The sequence below is a fragment of the Lemur catta genome, chromosome 21, assembly GCF_020740605.2.
Source record: "Lemur catta isolate mLemCat1 chromosome 21, mLemCat1.pri, whole genome shotgun sequence".
NCBI classification, from domain to species: domain Eukaryota; kingdom Metazoa; phylum Chordata; class Mammalia; order Primates; family Lemuridae; genus Lemur; species Lemur catta.
Genome location: NC_059148.1, coordinates 27,775,392 through 27,795,926, shown reverse-complemented (window position 1 = coordinate 27,795,926; position 20,535 = coordinate 27,775,392). Strand labels below are relative to the sequence as shown.

Below are 20,535 nucleotides of genomic sequence, written 5' to 3'. Positions count from 1 at the left end.
AGCTGTGATATCAGATTATTATGTCACAGTTGCAACTCAGGAGACAGTGATCTTTGGCAGAACAGAATCTGTGTGTTAATGAAAACAGTCAAATATAGTTAATACACTTATACTTCACTATTAAAGTGATCTTTCAAGAATAGTCTTGTCCGTATTTCATCTCTGAGAGGTTTTAGTGCATGGTGGTTAGGAGCTTGAACTCTGGAGCCAGACTGCCTGGCTTAGACTCCCAGTGTGACTGCTTATACCCCATGTGACTTTTAGTGAGGAACTTCTGGCTTTGTTTTTTCATCTGTGAAATGGGACCAGTGATAATCCTAACTCACAGGATTATGTAGATGAATGTAAAGTGCTTTATGTAGACATGGTGTATAATTGGTGCTAAATAAATATTATTCACAATGGCTCATTAAACAGAGTCAAAATGGTACCTGAATTCTTCTGTGTATTTTGTTACTTTGAGTGTCTGTGATAATTAACTTGACAAAGTCTTTAATTATAAGAATAATATATTCATGTTAAGTTTGAAGTGGTATGGAACGATGTAGTATGAAAATTAAGTCTTGGGGTTGGGTGGGGTGGCTCATGCCTGTAATTGTAGCACTCTGGGAGGCTAGGAGTTCAGGACCACCCTGAGTAACATACTGAGACCCCATCTCTATAAAAAATAGAAAAATTAGAGGGGTGTGGTGGCATACGCTGTGATAGTCCCAGCTACTCGGGAGGCTGAGGCAAGGAAGATCACTTGAGCCCAGGAGTTTGAGGTTATAGTGAGCTATGATGGTGCCAGGCTGAGCAACAAAGTGAGACCTTGTCTCAAAAAAAAAAAATGTAAGTCTCCCTACTCAACCTCTGTACTCAACCTCTCACACTTAATTTTTTACATCATTCTATAAAGCATAATGCATCTGTGTGGATAAAGATTTATTTTCATAACTAAGATCAACCTATTTTATGCAGTCTTCTATATCTTAAAATTTTAATTTCAAACTGCAAAATATACATAACAGAAAATTTGCCATTTTAACCATTTTACTATTCAGTGGCTGAAGTATGTTCACGTTGTGCAACCATCATCGTCATCCATCTCCAGTACTTTTTTTTTTTTTTTTTGAGACAGAGTCTCACTCTGTTGCCCAGGCTAGAGTGCCGTGGCGTCAGCCTAGCTCACAGCAACCTCAAACTCCTGGGCTCAAGCGATCCTCCTGACTTAGCCTCCCGAGTAGCTGGGACTACAGGCATGCGCCACTGTGCCCAGCTAATTTTTTATATGTATATTTTGAGTTGTCCATCTAATTTCTTTCTATTTTTTTTTTTTTAGTAGAGACGAGCTCTCACTCTTGCTCAGGCTGGTTTCGAATTCCTGAGCTCAAAGGATCCGCCCGTCTCGGCCTGCCAGAGAGTTAGGATTCAGTGCTTTTTAATCTTGCAAAACTGTACCCATTAAACTATAACTCCCCATTATTCTCTTCCCCCAAACCTTGGAAACTAGTGTTCTATTTTTTTCTGTGTCTATGAATTTGACTACTCGCATAAGTAGAATCAGAGAGTACTTAGTCTTTTTGTGACTGGCTTACTTCACTCAGTATAATGTCTTCAGATTCACTGGGATATATTCTACTAAAAGGGCATCATGGGTCTTAGCTAACATTAGAGAAATTGTTTTATATAATATATAGAAATCACTTAGATTTATGTAATAGTTTAAAAAATATTTAATTTTATATTCTAATTGAACCTACCAAATTTATGGTTTTTAGATGTGGCCAATTAGATAGTGCTTTGAGTGAAGCTACTAGTCGAGTCAGAACACTTGAAAATAAGAATAACTTACTGGAAATAGAAGTGGTAAGTACTTTTTTTTTTTTTTTTTTTTGGTAATGGTTCTCGTGGCTTAATGTTAAAAAGCATTTTTATTGACTGAACTGGAGAGACAAATGAATAATTTTATGATAACGTTGGTTGTATGTTTCTTGTCATCTTTTTAAGGAAGTCTCCTCAAGTTTATATTTTCAGTGCTGCTGGCTTCATGATACTGTACATTTTATCCTCTTAAAGTCTTTATTTTTTTTATTGGGATATAATTTACATACAGTAAAATTCACCCTTTTAAAGGGTACAGTTAAGTGGTTTTAGTATATTTAGAGTTGTGCAACCATCACCACAATCAATTTTAGGACGTTTTCCCTAGTCACCAAGAAACGCACACCCCTTAGCCATGCCTCCGCATGCTCTGTCCTCCCAGCCCTTGGCAACAACTACTCTACTCTGTCTGCGTGGATTTGCCTATTCTGGACGTTGATATGAATGGAGTCATGCATTTTGTAGCCTTTTGTGTCTGGCTGCTTTCACTTAGCATAGTGTTCTCAAGGTTTGTCCATGCATAGCACATGTCAGTCCTTCATTCCTTTTTATGTTTAGCTCATATTGCCCTGTAGGGCAGACCACATTTTGTTTATCCACTCATCAGGTTGTTTCCACTTTTTGGCTATTGTGAATGATACTGCTATGGATGCTTGTGTGCAAGATTTTATGTGCATATGTTTTTAGTTTTCTTGCACATATAACTAGGAGTGCATAAACTTTTATTCTTAAATTACTTTTTTTCATTCATTACCAAGTTTTATTCTTCTACACATAACTTTTTTTTTCCTTTTTGAACAAAGATCTTTTATTATTCATGTGGTTCCCAATCTTTTAGTGTAAAACAATCTTTTAAGGGTCAGTTTCTCAAAGTCCGTGTTTATAAGTTTAATTTTTAATATTTGTTAAATTATAAAATGTATGATGGAAAGCTATCATAAAATGAATGTGGATGTGGATGAGAGACATATAACCTTATAAACAAAATTTGGATGGAAAATGCCTACTTTGTTCCACGTGTTATTTCTGTCTTTGCTTTTTTGGTTATCTTCATCTGTTTCTAAACTGTAAACTTTATGATGTTAGGGACTATTGTCTGTCTTGTTAATCGTATATTTCCAGCATCCTAGTGCCTTGCAACTAGCAAGTATTCCAAAATGGTTGTTGAATGAATATTAATATATCAGATGCATTTTGAATTTTCTCTATTTTCATAGGGTAAGAAATGCTTTTTCCTTCCTTAAATATTAATGTTGGACAACAAAATCCAGCTCTACTTTCAGAATAACTTCCCTAATAGCCATGGTTATTTTTTCCTCAGAGTGATCCACAGGAGACACTGTCTTAGGCAAGTCCTTGAACACAGTGCCTCAGACGCTTTTTGTCTGCCTACCTGGAGCTGTTATTCCAGTAGAGTGATCCTTTCTAGACTGTCCCAGGATGTAAAAAAATACTGTTCACTTCCATTTATATACATTGTTTTATTCTATATTTTAATGCCAATAATTTGCTGCTTTTGAGACATCTCTCATTTAAAAGTATTTATTATGTTGATCTTTATTTTTTAGAATGACTTGAGAGAACGCTTCAGCGCAGCCAGCAGTGCCTCCAAAATTTTGCAGGAACGAATTGAGGAAATGAGAACAAGTAATAAAGAAAAAGACAATACCATCATTCGACTAAAATCTAGACTGCAGGATTTAGAAGAAGCATTTGAGAATGCTTACAAACTCTCAGATGATAAAGAAGCGAGGCTAAAACAAGAAAATAAAATGTTTCAAGATGTAAGTAACAAATAATGGCAGCTTAACGTCATGGTTGGCTAGAAGTAATATGTTTAGAAAATGTACTTTTACGAGCTATTATGACTTTTTCCATAACTTTGCCACAGCTGCAAATACATACCCTCCTGACGGAGCAGGTTGTGTCTTACCTCGCAGCAAGAAGTCAGAGCTTTAGAAGGATGGCCTCACTGCCCTGCTGTTCTGTGTCCAGCAGGTCAACTTTGAAGCTATCCTAACATCTGTGGGTCTGGCACAGTAATATGCTATAAATCAGATTTAGAGCAGATTTGATTGAATTTTTTCACTTTGATATAATTTTACTTAAAATTTGGATTTGTATAACATTGAAATTGGATTAGGTTTCAGGTTCCACTTTTTTTCCTAAATTTTAATGTCCTTTTTGAGATTATTTATTATGGTATATAAATAATCTGAAAGTATTTAGGCTGTTGAAATATTCTACCTAGTAGCTTTAGATTTGCTACCTTTTCCTTTGGTTTTTAAAATTTATTTTTGTGAATGTAATATATGTAAATGTTTAAATAATCAAATCTCAGGTGAAAAACAGCAAGTCTTCCCCCTCCTCGCCTTGTAGTCCCCTACCCCTAGAGGCCATTACTTTTGGCTCGGTTAGCTATTTCTTCTAGCATTTTTTTCTCTGTGTTTCTAAATAATATACTAATATTGCACTTTCATTTTTTCTGTCAGTTTCAAACATGTTGACTGCCTCTATGCAAGATCACGGTTTGGCTTTCTTATGCCATTTGTTCCAATACAAACACTTCTCCCCCCCCTCCAATGTGGTTCATGTATTAAATTGATTCTAAGATGCATATTCTTTTACATTTTAACACCTCTGAAATTGGAATGCATCTGTACACCATAGTGTCATATTTTAATTAGCATTTTTTCTTTTAGTAGTACATAAAATAATATGATTTATAGTCAGTGGTGTCTTGGATTTAAAATATGATACATCATCATTTAGAGTTAAATCAGTCTTTGATATCTCTTGTGTCTACTTAAATATTCAAAGCTAAGCTGTGATATACAGTGATTACATTCCTTTTATAACTTTTATTTTTCTTAAAGTTAATAATTTCCTTGTTTTGTTGATCTGCTTAGTTTTCCATCTGCCTAGCACCCTCCCCACCTCCCATGATGATGAAGGCTACAGGTCAGTGCCAGGCTGGCCATGCCTGTGCTTCCTTCTGAACTGATTGCTCCCTAGGTCTGATAGACACATATCCGAGGACTTGCCTTCACTGTCGTCCTGGGAATTAATTTTCTTTGCTTCTTTCCTGTACTGAATCTATTGTTCTGTGGATCCTGTGTTCACGTTTCTTGATTTAACTCCTTGTTTTACTGGAGTATGTCTCCTGAGAAAAAGAATGCATGGGAAACAAATTTTGAGACCTTCCATATCTGAAAACTTATATAGTTTGCAGTCACAGTTAAATGGTAATTTAGCTGGGTAGAAAGTTTTAAGTGGGGAAATACTTTAAATTGTTGCTCTAATCAGTTTCAATCATTGCTCACACCATCTACCTTTCAGTGATGCTGCTGTGAAGGACTGTGCCATTGTGATTACCTGTTCTTTGTGACCTGTTAATTTTCCTCTTCCTCTGGAAGCTTTTAGGATCTTGTGTTTACCTGTCTCTCTCTCTCTCTCTTTTTTTTTTTTTTTTTTGGAGACAGAGCCTCACTCTGTTGCCCGAGCCTACAGTGCAGTGGTGGTATCACAGCTCACCGCACCCTCAAACTTCTGGGCTCAAGCAATCCTCCTGCCTCAGCCTCCCAAGTAGCTGGGACTACAGGCGCAGACTCCCAGACTGCTAGGATTACAGGCACGAGCCACCGCGCCCGGCCCCTATATCTCTGTATTATGAACTTCTACAGTGAATGAATGTGCCTTGGTGCTTTATTATTATTTTGCTGGGTACCTGATGGACTGTTTACTCTGGAAATTTTGTTTTCTAGTTTTTTTTTCCTGTTCTCTTTGGAATCCCTCTTAGAGGTTGGATCTCAGACTGATTTCCTAGTTTTGTTTTTTTTTGTTTTTTTTTTTTGAGGCAGGGTCTCACTCTGTTGCCCAGGCAGGAGTGCAGTGGCACAATCATAGTTCACCACAGCCTTGAACTCCTGGGCTCCAGTGATCCTCCTGCCTCAGCTTTCTGAGTCTCTGGGACTACAGGCATGTGCCACCATGCCCGGCTAATTTTTTCTATATAGTTTTTAGTTGTCCAGCTAATTTTCTTTCTATTTTTAGTAGAGACGGGGTCTCGCTCTTGCCCAGGCTGGTCTCAAACTCCTGAGCTCAAACAATCCACCTGCCTCGGCCTCCCAGAGTGCTAGGATTACAGGCGTGAACCACCATGCCCGGCCCACCAATGCTGTGTTAACCTTTCTCTTTCATGACATTGGCATGTTTGAGGGGTATGGACAGTTATTTTGTAGACTATCCCTCAGTCGATAAAATACTGTTTAATTTTTCAGTGCAATTCTTTGTTTTTTCTTGTAGCTTTTAGGAGAGTATGAGTCCCTTGGAAAAGAACATGGAAGAGTAAAGGTAATGAGTGATTGGTCATGTTCTAGATTTCATATGGGGGCAAAGACATTGGGGTGGGAATCGAGATCTCACCCTTGCTCCTTCTCCTCCTTTCTCCACCCCCTGTGGCCATTTGAACTAGACCACTTGTCCTTTCTGTTTCAGTGTGCTTATTTTCCAATATCTGCCTTCTTTAATGCATGTGTATGTTAGATTCGTTAATCTAACACACATTTATTGAATAGCTATTACATTTGAGGTGAAATTGTTTAGAAGAGTATAAAGTACCATATAGATGCAATAATTAATACTGTTTAAATATAAAGTTTTGATTTTCAAAGCATTTAGCTTTTTGTGGTATTATTTAAGTTTATTGATTATGTTTCAATTCTTAAAGCTTTCTTTGGGGACTACATATTTGAGTTTAGTGAAACACCACAATAATGCTATAAGTGGGGTCCAATTATTTCTGTTGCATAAAATGCAGGGTTGTGGTTATTTAAGGTTGGTGAGAAGGCCTGCATGACGAGGCAGCTGCAAGTCTGAGGGTTCAGGAGCACATCGCATCATTGACAGTATTTGTTCTCCCGTTCTACCAAGCGTTTAGTCAAGTTTGTGATTAAAATATGTTCCTTTTAACACTGGATTGTTTCTAATTAAGCAAGCTACTTGTATAGTCCAGGCTTTTGCTCTTTTTTTTTTCCTTGAATTATCTGTACTGGTTCTACAGTTGATGCTGTACTTGTTGAACATAATTTGTAGCTACCTGGTTTAGCCATAGATTTGTTTTATGTATTTTAAAATAAAAGTATTCATCTGAATATTTGTCTTCTGTTATCTGAATTTTTCCTTTATTTCTATAGGATACATTAAATACAACTGAGAACAAATTGCTTGACGCACATACTCAGATTTCTGATTTGAAAAGGTAAAATATATTGTCTAATGAACAAATACCTCTAACTGTTCTTTTATGTGTATTGAAAGTGATGAAAAAGGGGCCGGGCGCGGTGCCTCACGCCTGTAATCCTAGCACTCTGGGAGGCCGAGGCAGGTGGATCGCTTGAGGTCAGGAGTTCAAGACCAGCCTGAGAAAGAGCGAGACCCTGTCTCTACTAAAAATAGAAGTAAATTATCTGGACAACTAAAAATATATATATTAAAAAAAAAATTAGCTGGGCATGGTGGCACATGCCTGTAGTCCCAGCTACTCGGGAGGCTGAGGCAGTAGGATTGCTTAAGCCCAGGAGTTTGAGGTTGCTGTGAGCTAGGCTGACGCCACGGCACTCATTCTAGCCTGGGCAACAAAGTGAGACTCTGTCTAAAAAAAAAAAAAGGAAAGTGATGAAAAAGGGAAATTTTTCCTGAGGATTTTTAAGCTGTTTGAGAACTAGTTTTATCCTAATCTTCCCCTGACATGGAAGTACATTTGGTTTTAGCCAAACAAGATTCTTTTTTTTTTTTTTTGTTAAAAAGAGACAGGGTCTCACTATGTTGCCCAGGCTGGCCATGAACTCCTGGCCTCAAGTGAACCTCCAGCCTCAGCCTCCTGAGTAGCTGGGACTACCAGTGGACACTACCGCACCCGGCTTCTAACAAGATTTTTAGGTGATTAAAATATCTTGGTGGTTGTGCATCAGAGGTGTGCATTTCCCCAGACATTACGTATTTTATCAGCATAGGTAAAATCTAAATGATACTTAACCATTGGAAAGAACTTTAAGAAATAGTCTAGTTCACTGAAGTATTTTTGTGCTCCAAAAAGAAAGCAGCATTCACACCAATACTGTGGTCATCCACTTTCATAAAGACCTGGTTTGGAGACTGTATGATCTGATTTGCTTAATTTGAGTCATAAATGGTCCCTATTGCAAATGATTAGAAAAATCTAAATTGGCTTTAAACATATTTTATATTGATGTTTGGATATAATACCCTTATTTAGAAATTTTACTGCAGTCTTAAGGACATCCCATAGAAAAGAAGAGAAAAGCTGTCTAGATTTCTCATCTGCCTGACTCTTTTCTGTGATTCGTTCAAGTCCAGTGATAGCTTCCTTATCACATTGGAATAAACCATCAGCCTTATTAGAGCTGTTTTTTTTCCTCAAACCTTCCTTGCATCAGGGTAGGTAAGAATTTGAGTTTAAAAGATGAGATGAAGACATACACAAAGTATAAAAGAGGAGAAAGAATGCCATGATAGCTGCAGAACAGTTACTTGACCAGAGTAGTTATTATCTGTTGGTAAACTTGAATATGGGCTTGTATTCTGAACGTGGCACAAATTAGATGAACTACCTTTAGGCTGAGAGTTGTTGGAGATAATTTTAGCCTCTGCCTCTTCTAAAAATTAGGAAGTTTCTTTATTAATAGCTGCTTTTAGAAGTTAAACCTGCTTTCTGTTTTGTGAAGGTGTTACCTATTATACTTTGTATGTATGAATACATACATATTAGAATTAAACATGATAGAATGTGATTTAATACTTGAATTTTATTTTAACTTATGTATGTTTTCATTTGTAGTCAAATTTATATAACTTTTTTTACACATAAGTCCATTTGTTCCCTTTTCCTTTAGTTTCAGTGTATGAAATGCTCCTTTGTAGAGTTTAATGTATTTGCTTTTCTGTTTTCTCTGATTTTGTTCAGCTTTTTAAAGTGTAACAGTTGTGTTTTATTATGGAAAAGGTTTATGAACTGGCAACTCTTCGTCACCCCTTTTCTAGGAGGGTCTGTTAAATAATTTGTAATTGAGCTATATTTTAAATTTTTTGAAATGTACTTAATTTATCATATTGCTTTTGAATCAGAATGATTTCAAAACTTGAAGCTCAGGTCAAGCAAGTGGAGCATGAAAATATGTTAAGCCTTCGTCATAATTCTAAAACTCACGTGAGACCTTCTCGTGCCAAGTAAGTTATTTCATTTAATCTCTGAAAAGCTAGAAGTAGATGCACACTTCTATTAAAAGGAGAAGCTCATCTGTCTAAATCATAAGAAAGTCAGGGTTAAATGTCATTACAGAACTTAGATGTGTAAAAAAACAGTTATTGGATATTGTAAACACACTTAGCAGAGGCATTTGCCAAAATGAGAAATGTAGAATCAAATTGGAGTAAGGAAACTTGGAATGTATTTTGTTCTTTGACTGCCCAGACGTGTGACCTTAGGGAAGTCATTTACTTCTTTTGGAGGAGCTCAGTTTTATTATTTGTAAAAACAAGGACACTTGGCTAGAACATCTCAAAAGGTCTTTAGCTCTGAAATTCCAGACATTTTATTCCCCTGTTAATGGGAAGACCTGTGAAGATAGATCTTCATTTTCTTTTTAGTTATTTTAGTTCTTTCACAATTAGCTTTGCTAAATCTCAGAACATTATCTTGATGATAACTTTACAGAATAAATTTTCTTCATATTAATAGAACTGGTTTTTATTATGATTTTGGTGTAAATTAAGAGTATTAAGTAAATTATAACTTTATAATGTTGGCATTTATCAGCAAGAAATGATTTTTGAATTGTAATTTTTAACCTTTCCAAGTTGTAATTGTTAAATGAGAAACTTTTTCTAGATCTTTGTTAATCTTAGTAGAACATGATAAATCCTTTTACTTAAAGAAAAAATATGTAAATAACTAAAATTGCACATTTGAAAGGGCAAAAGGAAAGGCCTGAGATGGGGAGTTGGGGAAGGCCTTTCTGTGGAGGTGACGTGAGCAGAGGAGCCACCTGTGTGCAGAGTTGCTGGCGCAGAAGGTGGGGGGCGGGGGTGAGGAATGGGGGACTTTCCAGGCAGAGGACTTAGCTTTGCTAGGTCCTGAGGTAGGAAAGAGCTTGGCACGTGTGAAGAAACTAAGGGAGGCTGGTGTGGCCCAAATACTTACAGCAAGAGGTAAAGTCCCCCTGGATGAAATCACAGATGGATCATACATAGCTTTCTAAGCCATGGTCAAGAGTTTGGATTTTACCCTAGTCCACAGGGAAGCCTTGGAAGGTTTTTATATAGTAAAAATGATGTCATCTGGTTTTTCCTTTTCTTCGTGTACCTGCCATGAGAAGAGAGTGGAAACAGGGAGCCTAGTTAGGCTGTTGCAGTGCCAGGAGAGATGGTGTCAGCATGGCGGTGGCCACGGAAATGGACGAAAGGGAAAGATTTGAGAGAGACTCTGAAGGTAGAATCCGCAAAGCATGGTTGTGAATTGGATGGCAAGTTAAGAAGGGAGGTGTCAGAATAAACTCCCTGGTTTCTGTCTTGAACAACTAAAGGTGCCATATATGGAACTAGAGAAGAGATCAGAATTTCCATCTTGAATACATTTGTTAGAGATTCACGTGGATTCCGAGTGGAAATCAAATAGGCAATTATAAACTTGAGTTTGGAGCTCAGGAATGAGGTTTTAGTTGGAGTTATACATTTTGGAGTTGTCTACTTTTAGAGTGTGCTTTAAGCTACAGGATGGATGGGAATAGAGTGTGTCGAGTATAAAGTGGGCCCAGGACAAGAACTCCAACGTTTTGCTGTTGGGTATGTAGGAGTTGGCAGAGGAACCTGAGAAGACCTGCTAGAAAACCAGGAGGAAAACTGAAGCAGTCACTGGTGTTGAGTGCCTGTTTGAGGTTTGAGTGGAAAACTTGGTTTTCCTCTGCTCTCATCATAGCAACACAGCAACAATCTGCCCAGAAGAATTCTCTGACTCCAAAACGTGTGGGGATTTCTCCCCATCAGAAGGGCAGCCTTGCGTCGCGTCCCTCCCCTCAGCTCTGGACGGGGTGTCAAGGGTGTGGAGCACAGCAGGAAGCAGCTGAGGCGTGTTTAGAGCCCGGAGTTTCTGAATCTTGACTGAGATTCTGGAATATTCAGGAGTAACAGAAACCTAAAATAACAGTTCAGTTGAATCTTAAAACCGTAAAATAGAATTCGTGTATCTAAAATATATTGTTTGTGGTTTTTAAGTTACCGTTGCAAGTGCGTAAGTGCTGTTTGCGGGCAGAGTGTTTCACGTACACGTGCTGAAGCGGCCCCTGCAGCTCCCCCGACGTTTCTCTTTCCAGCACGCTCGCAGCTTCCGACGTCAGCAGGCGCAAGTGGCTGATTCCAGGCGCAGAGTATTCCATCTTCACTGGCCAGCCCTTGGACATCCAGGACGGCAGAGCAGATCAGCAGCTGGAGGAAACCTGTGTCCCTGGGTAGGGTGACTTTGCCAGAGATTTTATTTAGGAATGTTATGTTTTCTTAAAGATTTCAATTGCCTTTAAATATTCAGGAAGCCATCTCTTTGGTTCTTTCATGTCTTCATTTTGAGAACTTGATTTTTATTTTACTTTGAAAGGGTGGTACTTTTAGGATATTTTACTTTCACTCTGCAGAGCTCCCCAGCTGTGCTCGTGGCACAGTACAGGCTTGCAGTGAGGACGAGGTGTCAATCCCCTCACCCTCTGCATAGCCCAGGCCCCATCAGCAACCTCAGCCATCACTCCAGGATCACACAAAAATATATTATTTTTGTATGTGCTAGGATGTTAAAAGGAGTAGAAAGCACTGTGTGCGTGTTCAATTTTAATTTATTTGTATTGTAAAGCATACATATTCATTGTGGAGTATAGTTGTCAATTCTCATGTTATTCCCCTAACAATCCCAATAAACTGTGTGTCTTAGCTTAGGCTGCTTGACAAATTACCATGGACCGTGTGGCTTAAACAACTGATGTTTATTTATCCCGTTCTAGAGGCTAGAAGTGCAAGACCAGTGTGCTGGCATTGGCTGAGTTCTTGGTGAGGGCCCTCTTGTTATGTCCTCACATGGCCTTTCCTTGGTGCGCATACAGAGAGGGCTCTTGCATCTCTTCTTTCTGCAAGGGCATTGATCCCATCATGGAGGTTTCACCCTCATGGCCTCATGTGACCCTAATTACCTCCCAAAGGCCCTGCCTCCAAATGCCATCACATTGAAGATTAGGGCTTCAGCATGTGTGTTTGGGGGGGGGACACACAACATGCAGTCCCCAGCACTGTATGTCTTACGATTATTGTTTAAGGTACCATTCCCCTCCGGAAAAGGATTCTTCACCTGGAGGTTCATCAACAAGCTTATTGATGAAAAACCAAAGAGAGACTTTAGACATACCGATCATGAAAGCTTTAAAAGAACTTGATGAAGAAAAAATGTTTAAAAATTGGGGGACACAAACAGAGAAAGAGGATACCTCAAATAGTGAGTATTTCCTTATTTGAGAGATATCTTCCCTTCCTCCCATTCATATTACCTTCTTTAAAACTAAATTCCTCAGGTAATGAAATTAAAAGTTTAATATATTTTACTGCTGCTTCAGCTCCATAGATAATCGAATCCCCTAGTTAATAGCTTATCACAGGTCTGGCATAACATGTAGCTTTCATACAAAGCCAATTGCATCCTAAATTTTGAATATTAAAAGGCTTACACTGCATTCTTAAAGATATTGAAAACTTTCTCTGCCAGTTTCTCTGCACACATCAGAAACTTGCGACAGATGTTTGGTATTCACGAGGTGAGGTATAACATTTCTTATTCTTCCCTTTGTTGGTAACTGAGGATCTGTAGATAAGAAATACCTTTAATTCTGTGATTTTTTCCACCGGTCTAGATCAATAGTATTTCTCTCCTTTTACTTTCCACTGTGCTTACTTGTTCAGAGCCATTAGCCACGCCATCGACGTCTTTGGTGTTGCATTTCCTAGCAGATGAATTAGTAACCTGCCTTCTAAAAATAAACTCTTTTGAAAAATCACCTTGAATGCCAGTTGTAAACAGGGAACCAAAGGAATTCATTAGAAACTCCCACATTTTTCTTCATCAAGCATTTTTTATAATGTGGTACATTTGCAGAGGGTCATTGTATTCTAGGTGGTGACAAGAGATGCTTTGAGCAGTACCTACGCTACCTGAGGGCCTCGTGTGGTGTCACCATCCATTAATAAGGCAGGTAACTGAAGCTTAGGCTTGTTGTGTTTTTTTTTTTCATTATCTGGTATAGAATTAGTGAATCCTCGGCAAACTGAAACTTCAGTCAGTGCAAGTCGTTCCCCAGAGAAATGTGCCCAACAGAGACAAAAGAGACTTAATTCTGCTTCACAGAGATCGTCGTCTTTACCGCCTTCAAATCGTAAATCAAGCACTCCAAGTAAGAGTTAGATGTGTATATCTCTCGGTCTCATCCACACGCGAGCTGTGCGCACTGTTTGACTGTTTCCTGTTTCTCGCATACTTTTCCCAGCACCTAGTAGAGTACTCTGAGTACAGGGTCCCCAGATATGACCTTATTCAATAAAGTTGCCTGATCTCACAGGTATTACAAATATAACGGAAAAAAAATCTCAGTTTATTAGCTGAGATTTTTTTATTGTGTCCAGTAAATTGTTTGCAACTGATGTTCAAAGTTTTTGAGATAGTAGACTGCTATCTAAGTGAACATCAAACTAGTCCAAAAGGAGAAGGTGCTTCTGATGTATTTAACCTCAAGAACTCAGCATTAATCACCTTTTTTTTTCTCCTCCGCCCCCATGATTAATATACATAAACAGGATAGTCACTTTTTTTTCTTTAGCCAATTACAGTTTTGATTCTAAAGTTTAAGCATTGAATTTCTGAGTCCTGAATTTCCATTTTCACACCAGCTGAGGAGATTCTGACACTGTGTTTTATAGGTGTGTTCACTATTGCCCTGGTGTTTCTATCTTATTTCCAGTCGACTTCTAAAATCCTGAAAAACCAGTTTTGAGTCCGAGTGCTGAAACTACAGTCTGATATACTGAAATGTTAACAGTAACCTCTAGATGTTAGGATTATGAATTATTTTTTATTTTATATACTTATCTTTCAAAGTTTTATAATAAAATTGTATTTATTCCTTTCAAAATTAGAAAAAAGTACTCTGCTGAAAAAGAAACTATTTCTGCCAGTATAATACATATAGAAGAAAAAGAATATTTCCTCTTTGTTTTTTTCTATAGCAAAGAGAGAGATTATGTTAACACCAGTGACTGTGGCTTATAGTCCAAAGCGATCCCCTAAAGAAAATTTGTCTCCAGGATTTAGTCATCTACTTAGCAAAAATGAAAACAGTCCAATTCGGTAAGTTCTTTAAAATTGTAGAATAAACTATATAAACTGTAAAATGTTGACTTACGCCTCTAGCTATCACTAAGTTTTCAGTTGTCAATGGGAACTCTGTGGATTTAAATCATTTAAATATCTAAATGAATGTCATACTACAAATAAAGTGCTATGATACATGAAAACAGCTTTTAACTATAAACTTGGTACTACTACATTTTAAATACCACCTCAGCACCCTATCCAGCTTTTGGATGTAGAATGTTAGTTCTTTGTTTTCCTGGGAAGGTTTATGATACAGGGAAACTTTTGAGCCATTTGTCTTCATACCAGAAAGTGGGCTGTACTGGTCTGGCCCTGGCACTAAATGCACGTTGACCTGTGCTCTTGAGGACATTGTCCTCTCCGGAGTGTGGGCAGCAGCATGTGCTGTGGTGGGAAGGATGTTGCTTCCTGGTCCTAGACCCAACTCCGTCAGGCTCTCAGGAGATCACTTAAGCACATTGAACCTCAGTTTCCTCTTCTATAAAACGGGGATAATAATACCTGCCCTGCTTATTTTATAAGGTGGTTATAAAGATCAAATGAGACAATGTATGGGTAAGTGCTTTAAGTCTTTAGTATGTAAATACAATTTTGTATTAGAAAATAGAAATTAAATTTCAGTTTTAGAAAATTGTATAACCAACTTTCTTTAAAGAAAATATGTAAATATGTGAGTTAACTGGATGCCAGCTCATCTTTCTAGTGGAGATAGGAAAAAATCAGTTAACATTTTTTTTTTCTCACAAGTAACTTGCTTCATTCAATAGATTTGATATACTTTTGGATGATTTAGATACTGTTCCTGTGTCTACATTACAACGTACCAATCCAAGAAAACAACTCCAGTTTCTTCCTCTAGATGACTCGGAAGGTATCTTTTCCTAAAAAATTATTAATTATGGTTTTAGTCATTTTTTGAGATTCTGGTATCTCTCAAGGTTCTAAATATTATCTTGCAATATCCTGCACTTAAATATTTTCCTACTCAAGGGCCTCTAAAAATAAGCATTCAGATACTTCATATTGTTACATCAGTGTTGTTATCCTCATTGAAAAGTTGGGAAACTGAGGTACAGGGAATGTTAATGTTTAATTACTAGGGCCATACTATATGTTCAGCTATTCTTTACTTTTATACTCTATAATTTATATGTAGCTTAGGCTTTGGGTATTTTTTTTCTCATTTATATTTTAAGTTTGGAATAAAGTTATAAGACAATGTATATGAAATGACTTGGGTAGGCCCTCAAAATGTGAACTATTTAGTATCGGTGTATGTCCACTTAATGTTATGTGTTGTTTAGTTTTTAAACTTTTTTTTGTTCAGTTTACTTAAAGTTCATTTATGTTTACATAAAGTTTGCTTAAGTTCATTTAAGGAAGTTGTGAGGATTGTCAAACTGAGGGCAAAGCTTTTAGAATTTTTTGGAGAAAAAGCATGGAGTGAATGTTTGATTATTGCATCTCTTTCCATTACTTGTTTGGGCTATATAGCAGCCACTTCCAGGAAGTGAAGTTGGGCAACATATTTAATATGTATGCAATCTATTGGAAAAGTTGATAAGAAATATAAGAAGTTTCTTTCCTCTCTGACAGAAAAAAAATATTCAGAAAAAGCTACCGACAACCATGTTAATCATAGCTCTTGCCCCGAACCGTTGCCAAATGAAATGAAGAAAGTATCTGTGAGACCAGCCTGGGAGAAGAATAAATCAGTTAGCTATGAACAGTGTAAGCCTGTTTCAGTAACACCACAGGGTAATGATTTTGAATATACAGCAAAAATTAGGACCTTAGCTGAAACGGAACGATTTTTTGATGAACTTACAAAAGAAAAGGACCAGGTAAAAACAAAAATATAAAAAAAAACCCTTTTTTCCTGAACTTAAAGTTTATGTCTAAGGACTAGTCAGAAGGGAATTATTGAGTCGAACCTGCCTCAGGAAATTACAATGGGGTACCTACCATACCAAAGCTGCCTTAGAAACGTATCTGAACCACGCAGTCGTTACTGATTGACAGAGGGAAATTATGTTAAGAGAAAATGGACAAGAAAAATACTAGGCTGAAATCTTTTCTTTCCATTCTGTGTCATAAACCTCCCTGCCAGTAATTAGAATTCTTCTAATTTCATTTAAACATTTTTTTGTGTGTTAACAGATTGAGGCAGCTCTAAGCCGGATGCCTACTCCTGGAGGACGAATCACTTTACAGACAAGATTAAATCAGGTGCAGTCTTAGCTTGACTCTGTTTTAAAGGCTTGGTGCCAGTCAGTGCTCCATTTATCTAAGAGGAGTTTTTAAACTCACGGCACAATGAGAATTAGACACATTGAAGCAGCAGTCAAAATGCTTAGCCTGTATAGGAAGTGTTTGATGATTATACCAATTTTATAACTGCAAGCTAGCTTTCAGGAATAAAAACTAGTTTTACCTTTAGGCTTAAAGAAAAAGGAATTCATGCCATTCTATTTTCAGGAAACTAACTTGGGAACAAATGGCAAAATGCTTTTTAACAGATTTTACATTAAGTTAATGCTCCTGCATCGTCTCTATTTTTGTTTGATTCCTCCCCCAAAATATGTAATTTATTTCTGAAACCCTTTCCATTGAGTAAACATGTGGAACAGTTGCGCTCTGCAGCTGAAATAGCTGCAGTTTCAAAGAGAGATGTGATTCCATTATCGAGCAGGAGGTGGTGCAGGTGATGTGGCCCTTACGCATTTCCTTTAGTTGCTTTTCAAAGAGAATTAAGATGAATGAAACCATGGGGCATTTTAAATCTTCTAGTAACATTTTGAACATAACAGCAAGTATGAATCTCTTATGTAACCGCATGTTTTGGCTTTTGAGAGCCTTCAGTAAAAGTTCATTTTCAGACTGATGTGTGGTACCAGAAAGAAAGATGCAAGAAAACAACGAAGGTCTTTTCCTAGGACCTGTACCCATAACTTCTCTTTTTCTCTGACTTTGCTTTTTTATCATTTTTGTTCTGAAAATTTTTAGTCAATAATGTATAAGACTCAGTTAACACATGAAATTCTTCTTAAAATAGTTTACTAGAAAAGCAGAAGGAAAACTGATACTCTGATTCTAAATCAATCTGAAATATTTGTATTTTTTATATATATATATATATTTTTTTTAGACAAGATCTCACTTTGTTGCCCCAGGCTAGAAGGCAGTGGCACAGTCATAGCTCACTGCAACTCAGACTCCTGGGTTCAAACGATCCACCTGTCTCAGCCTCCCTTGTAGCTGGGATTATGGGTGTGCACCACCACACCTGGCTAATTTTTCTATTTTTTGTAGAGGCAGGATCTCACTCTGTTGCCTGGGCTGCAGTGCAGTGCTGTTATCATAGCTCACTGCAACTTCCAGCTCCTGGCCTCAAGCAATCCTCCCACCTTAGCCTCCTAAAGTACTAGGATTACAGGCTTGAACCACTGTGCCCTGCCTACTTAACATATTTTTATACAATGAATAGTATAAGTTCTTTCTGGCTCTTAAAATAATACTTAAAGGGTATTTTGTTCATGTATGTCAAAGCTGTTTCAGTCCAATGAGAAGATAAACGGCAGCAACGAGGGGCTGAAGCCAGTCATAGGTGATTCATAAGTGACAAAGTAAAACTGGGCAAAAAAACCGGTTCTCAGAATGCCGAAAAGCTTATTCTCATACACTACAGGTGGAAGTAGAAATTGTCAGGCGTTCTGGAGTATAGCTTGACATTGATATATGCAAAGTTAAGAAATTTATTGTAGCCTTATTTATGATATTTAAAATTAGCAATCTAAGTTACTAGAAGATTCTTGGTTAAATATGTTACATCTGATAGAATATTGTACATTAATTTAAAAGGATGGTATAGGAGGATATTTCATAACATGAAAAGTTCAATTGAAAAAATAGTTTGATTCTGTTTTAATTTTTCTTTTTAAAAATGATGTGCATATATATGTATGCAGAAAAAATAGCAAAGAGGAATAGAGATTATTTCTTTTTGCTCATCTGTTGCCTACATATTCTAGATTCTAAATATTCTATAATGAATCCTTGTATAATTAAAAAAAAATTTAAGTTTTGGCCAGTGTGGTGGCTCATGCCTATAATTCTAGCACTTTGGGAGGCCAAGGCAGGAAGATTACTCCAGGTTAGGAGATAGAGATCAGCTTGAGTAGCAAAGCGAGATCAGTCTCTACAAAAAATAAATACACACACACACACACACACACATATATATATTAGCTGGGTGTGGTGTCATGTACCCATAGTCCCAGCTGCTTGGGAGGCTGAGCCAGGAGGATCTCTTGGGCTCAGGAGTTAGAGGTTGCAGTGAGCTATGATGACACCACTGTACTCTAGCCCAGGCAACAGAGCAAGACCCTGTCTCAAAAAAAGGAAAAAAAAAATTAAGTTTTATTTCAGGACTTCATTGGAGTTAATACTCAATAAAATATCTAAAGTGATATATATTCTTGGTACTACTTATTTAACAGTAATAGTATGTATTTTAAAATAGTAGTTGTTGTATTCATTGTGAAATTTATTGTTTTTTGGAAAAGTATCCTCGAGTTTTTTTTTCTTTAGCTTAGAAATTTTGTTCAGAAGAGAGTTACTTGATCTAGGTATGTGTGGGATACAGCACTGATCAGATGTGTCCATTTCTTGTGAAATGTTTGAAGCACCTCCTAGGTTCCTCTTGTGCTGTCCTTAGTTCAACAGAGCCAAGGAGTTATCCCCTTCCAGTTGGCTGTATTGCTCTTACGAGAATTTCTGTATACTCAATGTGCCGGATATATTGAGAATATTTTAAAGTGCAGCAGTTATCTTGAATGGTTGAAAAGCTGATTCATTCCGTTCAGTTTAAAAGAAATAAATGATAAGATGATTGATGTAGAAAGCAAAGTAACTATCTGTAATTTTAATGTTTATACTTGCTCTATTGCTAAAAGGAAAGTCAATTTAGTGGTAATTATAGAACCAGGGAACTTGATAGAGAATTCTAATTAAACTTTTTCCATTGTTTTCACCTAGGAAGCCTTGGAAGATCGTTTGGAAAGGATTAATCGAGAACTGGGTTCCGTTCGCATGACACTAAAGAAATTTCATGTTTTGCGCACCTCTGCAAATCTTTGAGATTTGTAGCCATTAAATTTTGAGACATTTTTGTTTGCACTAATGTATAATTATGCACTCAGAAAAGGCAAACTATTTTGTACTGTTTATAAGCCTTCAAACAGTAGTTTTACAATCATGCTATTCTTACACTTGCTATTTTATACTTAAGATGGCCACATATTTTCAAGATATTTTTGTTATGCTCAGGAATCTCTTGTATATTTTACTATTTAAAAAGTATTATTTTAAAATAGTGTATGTCTCCAATTTATATCAAGAATAAGGAAATGTAAACAGGGGGCAGCTTGTTTCTAAACAAATAGTGTTATCCTTTTAAGATTAACTTTGCACACTAATTTTATAAACTTGTTCTACATTGTAAATATGATTCATTTTTTAAAAATAAAGCTGAACAGCTTCCATAATGCTAGCCCAATACATGCTTAAATACAAAAACAATTACAGCATACCTTGGATTTCAGTTATGTCGAGGTTTTTAAAAAATAATACAATTCCTATTTGAAACATGTCTTGGAGTAAATATCAGAATAGTAATAATGGACTATTGGAAAGTTTTGAGAACTACATGAATATAACCCATTTTGTTTTCCTTAAACTTTGTAAGGAGAGAAAAAAAATGAGAGGGATATAATTCTCTAATTTTGTCTTATATGTAGTACTTTCTGAAAAAGTTAAATAGAGAGCTGTAGCTCTCTGCCCATAATTCTGTAACTTGTGCTGTACCCTGGACAGTAAAAGGATAGATAAGCCCTGGGTCAAGTATAAGCCACCACCCAGCAAGGGGTTAAGAGAGTAGCCCTGGTTTTTTAGTGTCCGTGTCTTCAGCTGTCAGAATTGTCATCTGGGAGTTTTCACCCCTCTCCAACCTTTTGCACCCCTGCCAAAAAGGAAAATAATTTCCACAGTAGGTGCTGTAAGAACATAGCTTTAGATCAGAGCAGTTTACTCCACTTGTTCATGGACAGGGAATGCGTCTGGATAGAACCTGCTGCCTGCCTTGACCTTGCAGAAGGCTCCAGCCCCTGCCTGCACGGTACCTACCAGAAGTAGCTCGA

At 37.1% G+C, this 20,535-nt stretch overlaps 1 protein-coding gene across 10 annotated transcripts in view; it reads left to right on the top strand.

The window, feature by feature from the left end:
• Positions 1-19,884, top strand: part of MPHOSPH9 (M-phase phosphoprotein 9) — a 43,773-nt gene extending 23,889 nt beyond the window's left edge. For 4 of the 10 annotated variants that reach the window (XM_045534946.1, XM_045534947.1, XM_045534953.1 and 1 more), the window contains 13 exons: positions 1,761-1,848; positions 3,432-3,647; positions 6,169-6,216; positions 7,059-7,123; positions 9,010-9,111; positions 11,253-11,387; positions 12,237-12,412; positions 13,215-13,361; positions 14,191-14,311; positions 15,106-15,209; positions 15,935-16,182; positions 16,499-16,567; positions 19,376-19,884. In XM_045534946.1, coding sequence (XP_045390902.1) covers positions 1,761-1,848; positions 3,432-3,647; positions 6,169-6,216; positions 7,059-7,123; positions 9,010-9,111; positions 11,253-11,387; positions 12,237-12,412; positions 13,215-13,361; positions 14,191-14,311; positions 15,106-15,209; positions 15,935-16,182; positions 16,499-16,567; positions 19,376-19,477 — 1,621 coding nt within the window. In that variant the 3' untranslated portion in view covers positions 19,478-19,884. Of the gene's footprint in view, positions 1-1,760; positions 1,849-3,431; positions 3,648-6,168; positions 6,217-7,058; positions 7,124-9,009; positions 9,112-11,252; positions 11,388-12,236; positions 12,413-13,214; positions 13,362-14,190; positions 14,312-15,105; positions 15,210-15,934; positions 16,183-16,498; positions 16,568-19,375 lie in introns of those variants that run through there. The other 6 variants (XR_006730744.1, XM_045534948.1, XM_045534949.1 and 3 more) reach the window with 6 other exon arrangements.
• The last annotated feature ends 651 nt before the right edge of the window (positions 19,885-20,535 follow it).